Source organism: Esox lucius, chromosome 22 (genome assembly GCF_011004845.1).
Source record: "Esox lucius isolate fEsoLuc1 chromosome 22, fEsoLuc1.pri, whole genome shotgun sequence".
NCBI classification, from domain to species: domain Eukaryota; kingdom Metazoa; phylum Chordata; class Actinopteri; order Esociformes; family Esocidae; genus Esox; species Esox lucius.
In genome coordinates, this window is record NC_047590.1 from 16,458,204 (window position 1) to 16,472,435 (window position 14,232).

At 40.2% G+C, this 14,232-nt stretch overlaps 1 protein-coding gene across 1 annotated transcript; it reads right to left on the reverse strand.

Moving 5' to 3' along the window:
- Nucleotides 1-4,051: 4,051 nt before the first annotated feature.
- Nucleotides 4,052-14,198, reverse strand: LOC105027986 (adhesion G-protein coupled receptor G7). Its single transcript, XM_034289624.1, has 11 exons — nt 14,134-14,198; nt 10,053-10,186; nt 9,715-9,828; nt 8,992-9,161; nt 7,628-7,780; nt 7,405-7,517; nt 6,312-6,634; nt 5,384-5,465; nt 4,830-4,988; nt 4,501-4,654; nt 4,052-4,390 (listed from the first exon to the last, which is right to left on the reverse strand). The coding sequence occupies exons 3-11, from the start codon at nt 9,770-9,772 to the stop codon at nt 4,175-4,177; spliced, it is 1,428 nt and encodes a 475-aa protein (XP_034145515.1). The 5' UTR covers nt 9,773-9,828; nt 10,053-10,186; nt 14,134-14,198; the 3' UTR covers nt 4,052-4,174.
- Between the last annotated feature and the right edge of the window lie 34 nt (nt 14,199-14,232).

Consider the following 14,232-nt stretch of genomic DNA (forward strand, 5'->3'; position numbering starts at 1 on the left):
TGCATTTGGATCACATCACTGACACATTAGGAGCTCCGCGTTGTGTTATTTGCGGCATGTCATAGTGTCATTAGGAGCATACAACGATGTTATTAAAGGCAAATGGTTGTTTTATCTCACAAACATCAGCCTGTGTCTCAGATGAGGCCCTGCAGAGCTTTGAACAAAGTGAGGTTTTAATAGAGGGAAACTCTGAGCGAAGACACCAAGATATTACAAGAATCTTCTACAGCAATGTTTCTGTCTAAAATTCATTATGAGGAATTTGGCACTTCTTTCACACGTTTAAGAATGCTTAGACATGGCTTTAAAAATGTCAAAGATAATTAACCCAAAAAGGCTACCTTTGGGCTTTTTCTGATAACGTTGCACTTGCCTTTCCTCTTCTCCTTTGTAAAACAATTTGTTTCAATTTCAACCTTATGATTTTCACTATTTGTACCACTCCACTTAATGACTCACAATAAAACTCCACAATGGCTTTAAATAAAAGCTGACATGTAAAAACAGGCAGAGGACGGGGTCCGCGTCACCAGAAACATGATTCTTGAATGTTTCCACTCCAGGCTGTTTTTAAAATAACAGACCCTTTTGTAATAAGAAGGTTCCTCTTCATTCAGACAGTACTGGTTGGTCGCACGTGGACCCAATTGTGGCAGTGTTGTCTGTTTACAGAGTAGTCACCTTTTATTTTAGAGAAACGGAGGGAAGAAACTCAGATATAGGGCTACTTTGCTGCGCTTGTATAGCCTGTCCACTACTCATTGCAAGTGAAATGAAAACCTTGCATTTGTACAGAGGGATCCTGCTGCCATGCAGGGCTGCTTTGAGGGGTATAAGATGTCAGCAGTAACATTGTGCACAACACTAGATCCTTGCACACATCCTGTTTCTCGGAGGAAGAGCAGACCGCAGCCATGAGGAAAAACAGTGGGACCACAAACCCGACCGCAGCTAAACCTTGGCCACTCTGTGTTCGCAGCACCCGTCTGACCAAATGACACTGAACAGACACTATGGAAGAAGCAAGCACTGTCGGAATTCGGAATACCATCAACGCTGGGGAATCGCTCTCTTATCGTCTCTTCCTTTTCTGCGCTAGGATGCATTCCTAGAATGAGTGGAACGGGGGGGGGGGGGGGGGGGGTGCGTCGAGCCTGAACCCTCGCCACACATGCCACATGACGGACAGGCCCACGTTGGGTCACAGGCGCCAGCACGTGGCAAGGCTAACGGGCACGCCTCTACATTTTTTACTTCTCTTGTTCGGGGTATTCTAGGGGTGAAAAAAAAAGTGAAGGCTCCTTTTCTTTTCCTATCCTTTCTTCTTTTACCACTCTTGTTCTAATGTCAGCTGAAGGTGAAGCATTCAGGGCCGTAATGGAGACAGGAGCCAAGCGTTGACAGCACAGGAAGGGGGAGTGTACATGTGGGTGGGGAGGAGGGGGAAGAGAGGGCACAGGCTTCAACCTTCTCAATCATCCAGTTGTCAATGTAAATGATGTGGCCAGTTGCCAATTCGAATCAGACATCCAAATTGGATTCCGGAATCTTGGTGCGAAATACAGTACACGGCGAACTGCTCTGCGTGAATGGATATTTCAGAGTATCACTGTATAGCCTTGGAGAATTTGATTTCCGTGCATTGTTAAGACGGTGCATTGCTACTCGCTGAATAGGTTTAATTCTCACTGCTATCACTGTGGCAGAGGGAAGGTGTGACGGCTGCGGTAACACATTCGTTGACTCTTCAACTTGTAGATGTGGTGTTTGACTAACAGCCTAAGGAACCATAAGAAAGACTGAATGTTGTCCTTTCAAGGACAACATTCTCCTATAGGTGAATCGACAAGCACACAAATCGAGCTTTGGATCGAAGCTGAGCTAACTCTAGTGTGATTCTGAGCTTGAACCAGGACACACAAGCTTGGCTCACAAGCTCTCACCCCAGGGTTGATTCAGGTCCCAGGTCCAGTCAGCTGAGCCTTGCGTTTTCCTACACCCCGTAACAAGGGTAGAGGATGAGAGACACACAATTGTGTCATGGACAAGATTCCATACAGTTCCTCCATGCAGCGTTCCAGAAGGAAGATGGATGGACGTGTGCGAGATGGTCGGGGAGTGACGCAAATGACAGACGTTTGACACGGACATGATGGAGGATCATGACAATAAGGTGCTGACCGTACGCAATTACATGTGTTGGCTATAGAAGTGGAAAGGTATTCCATTGACAGCACTACCAGCACAATACAAACCTGTGATCGTCACACATCAAAATCTACACTAAAGCAAGGTGTAACAGTGACCCACCAGCATTCCTTCAACATTCTTCTTCTTTAACTAATTTGCTGGCCTTGGACACCCCCTCTCCATGGAAACAGGCCTTTTTTCCTATCTATACCTCATGGAAACACGAGTGAACAGAAGTGAGTAGGTTATTGTTTACTTTAGACAGACAGTATGGAACATTTTAGAAGAAAAAGGGAGAAATACACCTTTCACCGTTCAGTGGACGCCCTGCAACCCACCAGCACACACATTCAATACCTTGGAATTAGGTATTTTCCTGAGTTTCCGAGAAAACGGTCTCGGTTCCTGCCACTAGGGTGACGTGTGTGTCCAGGAAAGGTCTGGAACAAAGACATGGAGAGAGCGGAGGGCAGGAGGAAGGAAATAAATGACTGTGATAGTAAAAGTCAACATGTGCCCATTAAAATAGCCTAAAGAGCCATGTCAGCCCTTCTCTTACGGTTACCAGGCAGTGTCCATCCAAAGACCACTCTGCCATTGCCAGACATGAGGGGGACTATGAGATTGCTGTGCCTCTAACCGACTCATGCATTAAAGTAAACTGCCTGTCTGGCCAAGGTGAATTCATGGCCTAAGGAAGAATCAAAGGTATTGCTTGTTATTCTTTTATAATAAAGGAATTATTTTCATTTAATTTGAAAAAAGCAATTTTGAAAACCTTTAGGCTGTACATAAGTGTCATTAAACAGGTTAAAATTGGTTTCATATGTCATTTTTACATATCTATGCATTATTTTAAGACTAACTTGAACAACTTGGAAAGACAGTTCCACTGCCATAACATATAGAGTCAATCCCTTCTAAACTAAGAGTGCCGGCGCCATCACATGGTGGTTTAGGTCTAGTTTGCATTTGACAGGGCTGACATTTAAGCCTTAGCAACTTTCTCACTAATACCTATTTACAATAATTTCAGGATTATCAGCAGTCATGGCAGCATCCAAATGAACTTAGCAGTGTTCAGAAATATTTATAATAAAACAAAATGACAAAACACATGATGTATCATTAATAGCTTTTTGGCAAAATGTCATCTGAAATGCAACTGAAACATACGACAAATGCATCCAACAATTTTGAAGTCACACACTTTTATGAACTCAATGCTTGTTAGGGATATGAGACAAAATACCAAACATTCAACAACTCAGTTCAGCTATGGTGAATTGCTTCAAATAGTTTTAGTTTCCTAAAATGACAGACTATGTTTAAAAACGTTTCACCAGATATGGATGAAGATATACAATCGCAGCTGGCAGTCTGTATTTTGACTAATAGTAATTGTATGATTTTAAATCAAAAGCACTGGAGAGCCAAAAAAACGACTTTTGTGCCTCACTGTGTTCCTATGCTTGTATATCAAAGCAGCACCAGTGGTTTCAGAGGAGTGAGGTGGAAAACTATTTCTAGCTGACCTAGTAACTTAATGTCAAACGTTCCATCTATGAACTTCATTAAACTAAGTAGTTTGAAAATGCTCAGACTTATGTTGAATCGCGAGCCATTTTCTGGCACCTCTGACCTATATACACACATTCAGCAGCTAGTACTTGATATGACCTCACATCTAATGAGGTCTAATTAGTGTTATAGTGTCTAAAGCAATTCTGTGAGATTTTGGGTAATGTTGTTTTATTATCACGCAAGTATAGTCAAACAAACTTATCCTTACAAAATCACAGATTTATTCAAAACAGTTAACTTTGTAAACAAATAGTGAATTCACAATAGCCTGAAAATAATTGGACAATAAAAGGTTTTACAGTAAACAGCAATACAACATTTGTTAAAATTAATATTGGATGTATATTATATATTTTACGACACAGGTTAATCTTGTAGCCCATAGTTAGGTGGTTGATTAAGTTGGTATAGAAGAATATGGAAATTGTAAAGTTATAATATCAGTTTCCAGCTGTTTGTAAGATTCCACTTGTTCACTTTGCTTGCCTTGCCTTAGACTATACTTCATATGGTGAAGTGGAATCTTAACGTGAGGGAAAGATTTCAAAGCAATTGATATCTTCTTCTTGCCAATTGCTGTTCTTACTGTGAACAAAATGAAAATCTGCAAGCCCTGTGGAGTGAAAACAAAACATAAAGCAAATATTTTAGGATAAACAAAAAGGTAGCTCTTCTACGCCGGGGAACTGAATTAACACATGGTTAGTTTTCACATTTTATTACCTGAGTGGTGGTGAGAATACAGAAGAAGATGTTGAGTATACTATATGTGGTCTTGTCATGGGTAATGAGCAGAAGGTAGCCCAGGATCCAGGAGAGACTAAGCACCACAGCCAGAGAAAAGATACTGAGGATCTTCTTCAATGAATATCTCGTTCTGAAAAATATGAGAAACCTGATTAGGACAACAGACCATTGTATTCCCCTGTCCCTAAACAGTCACATTATAATGGATAAATAAAATTCAACAAGCTCAGAAGTAGAAATGCAAATCCATTCTGAAGTTTTTACTGACTTTTGCACCTATAAAAACGGCCCCATTAATGTATTACCTGGTCACAAGGCTGTTACTTGTGCCTGTTGCAGCTGCAAAATGTATTAACAGCACTGTGTTGAATATTAGCATGAATGCTATGGGGATCAACATTCCCCAAAACATTGGCAGCTTGAAGTCAAAGTTCCCCTTGGGATCGAGGGAAGCAAGCCAGCAACTGAAAAGTTTAAAGGGGTTATTAGTAACACCTGACAGATACCTGGCTGTTATTTGAATTTGAAAAGAGTGGCATCAAGTTAGCATGACAGATGGTGTATCAGTAATTAAGGAAGCTTCAAATATTTAACTATTTGGATTGCTCTTTTTTAAAGTGCGCAACATAATGTAGACTGTCTGTTCATAAAAAATTGGTTAAACCTTTTATGTTATTAACTATAAAATTGTACACAGCAATTGCCCTACAATCATATTCTATTATAAAATAAACACAGAAGAGAAAAGAACAGTACACCTTTGGCACAGCCCAGTACTAAGTAGTGTTTGTATTAGTAGTGTTATTAGTGGTATGGTTACAAGTAGTGGTGTTAGAAGTATTTGTAGTAGTTTACTCACAATTCCTCTTGCCTGTAATCCAGTGGATTATCCAGTCTGTACCTGATTCCTAAATTGAGGGCAACTATTACTGCAGGCAGTCCTAAATGAGAGAAGGGGATACTGTTATTGACTGGTTAATTAAGCAAATTAGAGTTTGTGAAAGTTAAAGTTGTTAGTGCTATTCAATTAACTTCCACTAGATGGGAGAAAATTAGGCATGTGTAGAGGTGTTCTGATCACATCACACTCGTATCCAGGATCGTATCAGTTTTTCACACGTGATGCTCCTAATCAGTAAATCCAGAAGTGCTTTTAAAATCCTTGTAAAGTCTATACCTCAACAGTAATGAACATTCAGTGCCGGGAGCAGAACGAAGAATGGAATGAGTGAAACTGTTTTTGCTAAACCTATTTAATCTACATAGATTATTACATGTCTGTTACCTTTGTTGATGGCACATGACTCACTCCATCCTATATTTAACAGTTTGAGTGTGAAATGTGACTTTACAGAACCTTGCCAATGCCCTGCTCCATCGTAGCACGACCATGAATTTACGATGTGTCAATTTCGATCCTTTCTGGTAAAACGAGAGCAGGTGTAAGCGCCCGTTTCTTCACTGACAGCCGAATCAACTAATTGAGTGCTCAGCATTCCGCAAAGTGAGAGTGCAGATTTGTCAGAACACTGATAATGACATGAAATAATTGTATCATTAGTGTATTCTCATATCTGTAAGGATACTTGTTTTACCAGAGCACCCGGCACACCACTAGGATACAGCCTTTAAATACTGTCAGTTAAATCTTTTTTTTACACTAAAACAAAAGGGATTACTTGATGTGTCTCAATTTCAGTCTTTAATATACATAAACAAAAGCTGCATTTTCAATAACGGTGTGTCGACTTATGACCTCTACAGTATATAGTTGATTTTTCTCCTACCCCATCCAATGACCACAGTAGAGACAGTGACGTTTGGCGGGTTGGTGGTGAGAGAGTTTCTGATCGTGCGAGAGACGTGTATGGTGTACAATGTGCTCCAGGTGAATGTTCCCAGTAGGAAATATTGCAACAAGGCCGCAACCGCAGTACAGGTCCCTCTGTCTGGCTGTATGTGGATGTCTGAAGGGGGGATATTGTTGATTTGCAGTTTGGGTTTCTGAGGCAGTTGGTTGGGGTTTTCCACTGCCAAGAGGAAGAGTAGGGTGAAGGTCAGAAGACACGTGCAGATGCTCACTATGAGGAGGGTCCGGACGGTTTTACATCTGGGAACAGATGACAGATAAAATGATGTTAGAAAGATATGTAACATTAGGGGATCTCTTCATAATCTTGGGCTACCAGTCAACCATTTTATGCAATTTCAAGTCACAATAACTATTTCACATGAACCACAACCAAGGACTACAAACATTAGCACTATATATTCACAGAAAACAATGATAGCTAGATGCACTGCCAAGCTCCCTACACCTAGCCAATAAATCTCGGTAACAAACTGAGAATATCTTCCAAAGAATTCCAGAGTACTGTGTTTGGAAAGTTTCAAATGTTTTGGGCTGTTTTCAAATGACAGAATGACTATGGAGTTGAAGTGCCGACTGATTTAATTTGAGTATAGTCGTACCCATAGTGGATGAACCATTTAGAAATTACATTGTGGACAAAGTCTTTCCGCTTCGGATACCAAAAGTAGTTGGACAATGATGATCTAACACTAGACCAGCAGACATTTACACCTGAGGATGAAATATTTTTGATCCACTGATTATCTGAACATTTTGATTATCTTGATGAACAATCTGGTCTGGCTTGCCTCAAATAATAGCTGCTGGGTCGATAAAGTATTTCATAAATACAATTGACTGATGGATGATGTAAAGCTTTATGGATGTTAATAAGGTTCATTAATGGTGGGATTCATATGTTTTCACCTTTCCAATCTGGTGAGATAATACAACTAGCTTCTGTACAGTATTAAAATGCAACCAACGTTTTCAGATGTTGTCAGATTTCAAATGTTGTCAGATCTTACCTGGTCATGATTTGAAATATTATTGTTAAACTCAACCCTGTAATAGATATTGAGCATCCCAGTATGGTGATCCAGTTAAATGAGTCAATGTATTTAAAATCCCTCCTGAAAAGCTGTAAAAAGGTTTTTAAATGTTAACATTTGAAATGTCGATACTGCAATGGTAAAAATGTAGGCAGATATGTCGGCAGTAAAATGGCAAGATTGGGAGCTAGCTACTCACCGTGAGCACAGCAAAATTAGTGGTGTGGTTACAGAAACATTGCAGGCCGTCGTTAGAGTGGTTGACTTTGGAGCAGCCATATGTGCTCCAGTCGTCCAGCGTGTAGTTCCACGACACACAGGCAAAGTCATAGAGGGAGGCATTGGGCACTGTCTGAGAGAGGAGAACAGGAACAAACTCACAGAAAAGCCTTCATCAAAACTTGCATTTATCGCTAATTAGTCCTAAAAACAAACAAATGCATCAGGAAATTATGTAATAGCAAAGGTTTTGATCACTAGCAGTGTCAATGGATAATGCGTTCCTAGGAATAAACAACAAGTGGATGCAGATTAACACCCCGTAGGATCTTTTCTTATTTTGTTTTGTTATGAAGTGTGACTGAAATTGATTTAATAGTGCTTTTTTGTGAATAAATCTCCACTTCATTTTGGGAATGTCCACTTTTCTTTAAAAAAATGTTTAACGCTAAGTTATTATGATTAGATGATTATTCAGCCCGAGTCAATGCAGGTTAGAAATAGGTGGTCGGGATATCTTCTGCCTTCTTGGGCAAAAAAACAACAAAAACAACAACATCCCACCTGCTAAGGATTTTAAAGCAGCAACAAAGTATATTTGTTTTGAGAACTGGATAACAAAACAACTGTAGTCAAAGGTTTCTAAAAATCTTAGGACAATATCAAGGGATCTACAGGCCTCTCGTGCCTCACTCAGTGTCACAGTGCATGTCTCGAATATATGATTGCAATGTATATTTTTTCAGCGTCATTTGTTAAATCATGTTAACTTTATTTGTCAAGTGCAGTGTTAGAAGTGAAGATTACATATCGACATACCCCCCCCAAAAATAACTGTCTAGGCAAAGTGCTCAGTTTTTCACATGACTATATGCATATCTACACCTCTGGAAAAAATTAAGAGACCACTGCACCTTTTTCTTTCCTTTCCAAAAAAGTTGAAAAGGAAAGTATTCAGTGAGGAACAAAAGCGTTTAATTTGCAGTGGTCTCTTAATTTTAACCCTTCTGTTCCTTACTCAAAACCTTCCTTTTCAACTTTTTTGGAAAGGAAAGAAAAAGGTACAGTGGTCTCTTATTATTTTCCAGAGCTGTATACTGCATCAGTATTAAACATTGTTCACAGTAGCCTAGATCAGGCACAAAAAGCACAACAAAATAAATATTAATCTCACTTTACTAGTAAAGACAAGAATTGTATACCCTTCAAACAAAAAGCAGTAATTAGGACATCCTGATACATTATAAGGCTGTGGTCCCCTGTATGTCCTTACAATGTCTCCTGTTGACTGGGTTTACAGAACGCTTATTGATTGGTAAAAGGATTGTCCAAAAGAGCACTTACAGTGGGCTTGAAGATCATCTCAACACCCAGTCCAGAAATGTTTCTGAATTTAGCAGAAAGGACCCTTCTGTTAGTTCCCAAAGAAGCTTTGAAAGCTCTGGACCTAAAAAAATTGTCATTTTGATAGAGCACAAATCCAATGGATGGGTTTGTGTTTTCACTATGCAAAACTGAGTTCAGTAAGAGATAAAGAGGGGGAGAGGGGGTATGATGGGATGGAGAAAGTGAGAAGAGAGAAGTTATCATTAATATTAGGGCTCTGTATTGGGACTTCCTGGAACCCCCAGGAAATGTCCACGTAACAGCAAAAATGACTTCAACAAATCATGTAATAACTTTATACATTCCAATTGAAAGTATTTCTACAGACCTCTCAGACCCCTCTTTTGTTAAATAATGTAAGGAGACAAAACTGATGCAATAAAACATTTATATAAAACATATATACGACTGGTTAATTACTGCATTTTCGGCACGTTGTTTCTCTTTCTTGAAAACGTAGCCTTATTTCCGCACTGTATGCTAACGTTCTACCCTTCTATCTTAAGGGTGAAATGGCATATTGTGAAATTCGAAATATCCCATGTGACCTATCTAGGAGAATCTGAAGGGTTGGAGACTACGAAGAATACAGATTGGGTCTTGAAATTGTCTTAAGCTCTGGGTGACAGATTTACAAACACACTGAAGGCTGAGGTAATTTGCATTCCAACATTGACTCACCTGGTGTGAATTTAACAGCCATTTGGACATCGATAGAACCTCCATTACCAGTCATCATTTCAGAGGAATTGGTGTTGACCTGAATTGTACTGGCCCCCAAATTACTAGAACTTTCTGGAGAATAATATTATTTGATCATGTAATTTAGAAAAAACTGTTATCAGTTTTGCGTTTTTCTGTAGTGCATCAAATAAAACAAATAAAAACCAACAGCTGAGGAGAAACATTTGAGAAAGAGTTTTACATTATGATATACAAATACTTTAGTCTGTCAAAGGATTGTAATTATCAATGTAAGTATGTATGTTTACGGGAAGATTCAAGGCAGTCCCACCCACCTGTGAAAGCAATAAACTGGACTGCTACAGTATCACTTGGTACCCTGAAAGAGTAGACGGCCAGGTTTGGCTGTACTATCAAGGTCACATTATGATTCGGGTTCACAGAAAATGCCTCCAGCGTAGCTGTAAGGCTGGAAGTGAAACACAGAAAAACAGAATAGTACCAAAATCTAGGAAACACTTGAGTATAGAGGGATAAATATACAGTATCTCACAAAAGTGAGTAGACCCCTCACATTTTTGTTAATATTTGAGTATACCTTTTCATGTGACAACACTGAAGAAATGGCACTTTTCTACAATGTAAAGTAGTGAGTGTACAGCTTGTATAACAGTGTAAATTTGCTGTCCCCTCAAAATAACTCAACACACAGCCATTAATGTTTAAACCGCTGGCAACAAAAGTGAGTACACCGCTAAGTGAAAATGTCCAAATTGGGCCCAATTAGCCATTTTCCCTCCCCGGTGTCATGTGACTCATTAGTGTTACAAGGTCTCAGGTGTGTTAAATTTGGTGTCATCGCTCTCACAGTCCCTCATATTGGTCACTGGAAGTTCAACATGGCACCTCATGGCAAAGAACTCACTGAGGATCTGAAAAAAAGAATTGTTGTTCTACATAAAGATGGCCTAGGCTATAAGAAGATTGCCAAGACACTGAAACTGAGCTGCAGCACAATGGCCAAGACCATACAGTGGTTTAACAGGACAGGTTCCACTCAGAACAGGCCTCACCATGGTTGACCAAAGAAGTTGAGTGCATGTGCTCAGCATCATATCCAGAGGTTGTCTTTAGACGTATGAGTGCTGCCAGCATTGCTGCAAAGGTTGAAGAGGTGGGGGGGTCAGCCTGTCAGTGCTCAGACCATATGCTGCACACTGCATCAAATTGGTCTGCATGGCTGTCGTCCCAGAAGGAAGCCTCTTCTAAAGATGATGTACAAGAAAGCCCGCAAACAGTTTGCTGAAAACAAGCAGACTAAGGACATGGATTACTGGAACCATGTCTTGTGGTCTGATGAGACCAAGATAAACATATTTGGTTCAGAAGGTGTCAAGCGTGTGTGGCGGCAACCAGGTGAGGTGTACAAAGATAAGTGTATCTCGGCTACAGTCAATCATGGTGGTGGGAGTGCCATGGTCTGGGGCTGCAGTGCTGAGTGCTGCCGGCACTGGGAAATTACAGTTAATTGAGGGAACCATGAATGCCAACATGTACTGTGAAGCAGAGCATGATCCCCTCCCTTCGGATACTGGGCCGCAGGGCAGTATTCCAACATGATAATGATCCCAAACACACCTCCAAGACGACCACTGCCTTGCTAAAGAAGCTGAGGGTAAAGGTGATGGACTGGCCAAGCATGTCTCCAGACCTAAACCCTATTGAGCATCTGTGGGGCATTCTCAAATGGTAGGTGGAGGAGCGCAAGGTCTCTAACATCCACCAGCTCCGTGATGTCGTCATGGAGGAGTGGAAGAGGACTCCAGTGGGAACCTGTGAAGCTCTGGTGAACTTCATGCACAAGAGGGTTAAGGCAGTGCTGGAAAATAATGGTTGCCACACAAAATATTGACACTTTGGGCCCAACTTGGACATTTTCACTTAGCGGTGTACTTACTTTTGTTGCCAGCGGTTTAGACATTAACGGCTGTGTGTTGTATTATTTTGAAGGGACACCAAATTTACACTGTTATACAAGCTGTACACTCACTACTTTACATTGTAGCAAAGTGTCATTTCTTCAGTGTTGTCACATGAACAGATATACATAAATATTTACAAAAATGTGAGGGGTGTACTCACTTTTGTGAGATACTGTATATGTGTTTCCACACAGGTGTGACAGGCACTCTCCCCTATTATTTTGGGCCACCATTGCTAGAAGAGATCTTGTCGACTTGACAAAAGACGGGTATTTGTGGAGTTGCATTTAGATTCTATCATAAAGAATGCTTAACTTTGATATGTATCATACATGGCTCTGTAGATTATAGCAATTGCTATAATAATCCTGTTGAGTTAGTTTAGCTACTCTTTAAAAAGTGAGAGTTCCATGTTTTCTTTAATCTTTTATTTTGCCCACCCATATAAGCTGTCATTTAGCTGACTTCCTTGTAGGGGTTGGACAACCAAGAGAACAAAGGTGGCCGAAGGAAAAGCTTGGTTAGGGATGTAGGGTTTGAGCAACACCTAAAGTTAGGATGGCAAAGCCCTGCTCCCTAGGCAAGCACCATGGGTTTGTAATGGATGCAAGCTGGACTTGGAAGCCGGTGGAGTGAGCAGAGGATTGAGGTGACATGGGAGATCTTGGAAAGGTTAAACACTAGCAGCCATGGTATGACACTCAACTGACACCTTTCACTTTTTCTCTTACCTCCATGACTAACTCGGCAGAACAACCTAGCAGAAAATTTTTTGTTTCACTTGATGGTCCTTCTGTTTGAGAAATGGTGCTTGTATCTGCTTCTAGAGGAACTGTGGAGGCTTTAGTACTCACACTAATTCTAAACAGCCCTTCAATTATGGTGCTATTTTAGCAAAACAATGGCAAATTGCTAAATCAACAGTTCACAGTTGAAGTAGGCTATTCATGTAGATAGGTACTTTAAGTAGATATTTATGTTGTACTGAATGACGAAATATTACGAAAATTATATAATGATCAATTCAGAGTAGAGCCAAAATAATCAAACTAAAAATGAAATGTTTGAGGTTTTGTGAGGGGGGGTGGAAAAACATGCCATAGTTTTATAAGGAACAATCATCTTTTTGGTGTGCAAATAGTTTTTCCTTTATTAGTATTAGATAAATAACAATGTACTGCAGGTCTTCTAGAGGAGTGAGACAAAGACGCCCAAAGCATTGTATATATATCTGCATTTAGCATGTTTATGTGATACTTTTGATAACCAAGGAAATCTCTAAGAAATTGTGAATGAACATTTTTCTTGGATTTTGTTTCTGTCTAGGGCATGGAGTGTCATATAATTTATTAACAATGAAATAGCAACATTTCGTGGTGTTTGAGAATTAGTTATGTACAGTATGCATCCCCTGTTTGCCAGGATAAGCTATTCAGTTTGGGAGTGCCGGGGTTTATGGCACTTTATGACCAAAGTGTGACTGTTGCTGCGTATGGTACGAGCGAGAAGCGTGCCTCAATCTAAGCCGGACGGACAAAGCATATCATTGGCACCCCAGTTTTATTTATCCACAAAGTTCACTTCACCTAGTCTTGTGCCGAGCTTATTGGGTAATGAGCATGGCACACTGGCTGAAGTGTCTGGGAATGAACCTCCTCTGTTCCATAGCTATTCTAGCTCTATGGCTAACATCCACATGACGTGACGTGGCCTGTATAACTTTACAACAGAGGAATTACATGTCACTCTAAAACAGCTTTGAAAATGATGGGGAAATAGCTGCCATGTGGAACTGTTTTCTGTGTAGCCATCTGACCCATGGATGAGGGGATGATGTTTGACAAAACAGTTAGCAGTGGGTGCAATGTTCCTTCACAACACCTTTAGAGTAATGTGAAAATGCTTCTCAACGAGTCCTGTAATTAAATTCTGTTGTAGCCCAATTTCAGTGCGCAAAGTTTATTAAGCTGTTATTCCCACATTCAATCAGGACTGGAAGAACAGAACAGTTAGCATGCTGCGAAAGGAAGGCATAAGACAGGGTTCTTATTCACCAATAGTTAAGGCCTGCCCAAATAATTAAAAGGTGCGGGGAATAATAGCAGGACATTGTAACAGCACATTAGCAAGAATTCAGATAATTATTTAAATTCAGCTTCTAACCAACCCACTGGCAAAGTTCGATAGAAAAATTTGATAACATAGACTTGGAAATCCTTACTGACAAGACTAAGAGAACACCTCCAAGCAGCGAGTGGCACTCTTGATGATACATATCAGCAGACTTAGAGACAAGCCAAAAAATAATTGATTGTTTGAGGATAGACAGAATGGATTTTGGATCAGTTTTGAGGTTAGGGTGGGATTGGAGTTCAAACACATAAAAACACACAATCACACACTGTAGCACACTCACACACACCAACACCTGTACCTCTTAACGACTGTGCTGTTCGGTGTACTCTTCTCACAGGCATTTAGTAGCTGGCTGATGGTTGTAACTGCTGACACAGCAATGTCCTAAAACAGAAAA

Bases quoted from the DNA above. Each gene is read 5' to 3' on its own strand.
- LOC105027986 (XM_034289624.1), bottom strand. From the start codon at position 9,772: ATGATGACTGGTAATGGAGGTTCTATCGATGTCCAAATGGCTGTTAAA. The intron at 7,781-8,991 runs GTAAGTGCTCTT...CTCCTCTCTCAG, and splicing joins AGATGATCTTCAAGCCCACT to ACAGTGCCCAATGCCTCCCT. The intron at 4,989-5,383 runs GTGAGTAAACTA...TAAACTTTTCAG, and splicing joins GATTACAGGCAAGAGGAATT to TTGCTGGCTTGCTTCCCTCG.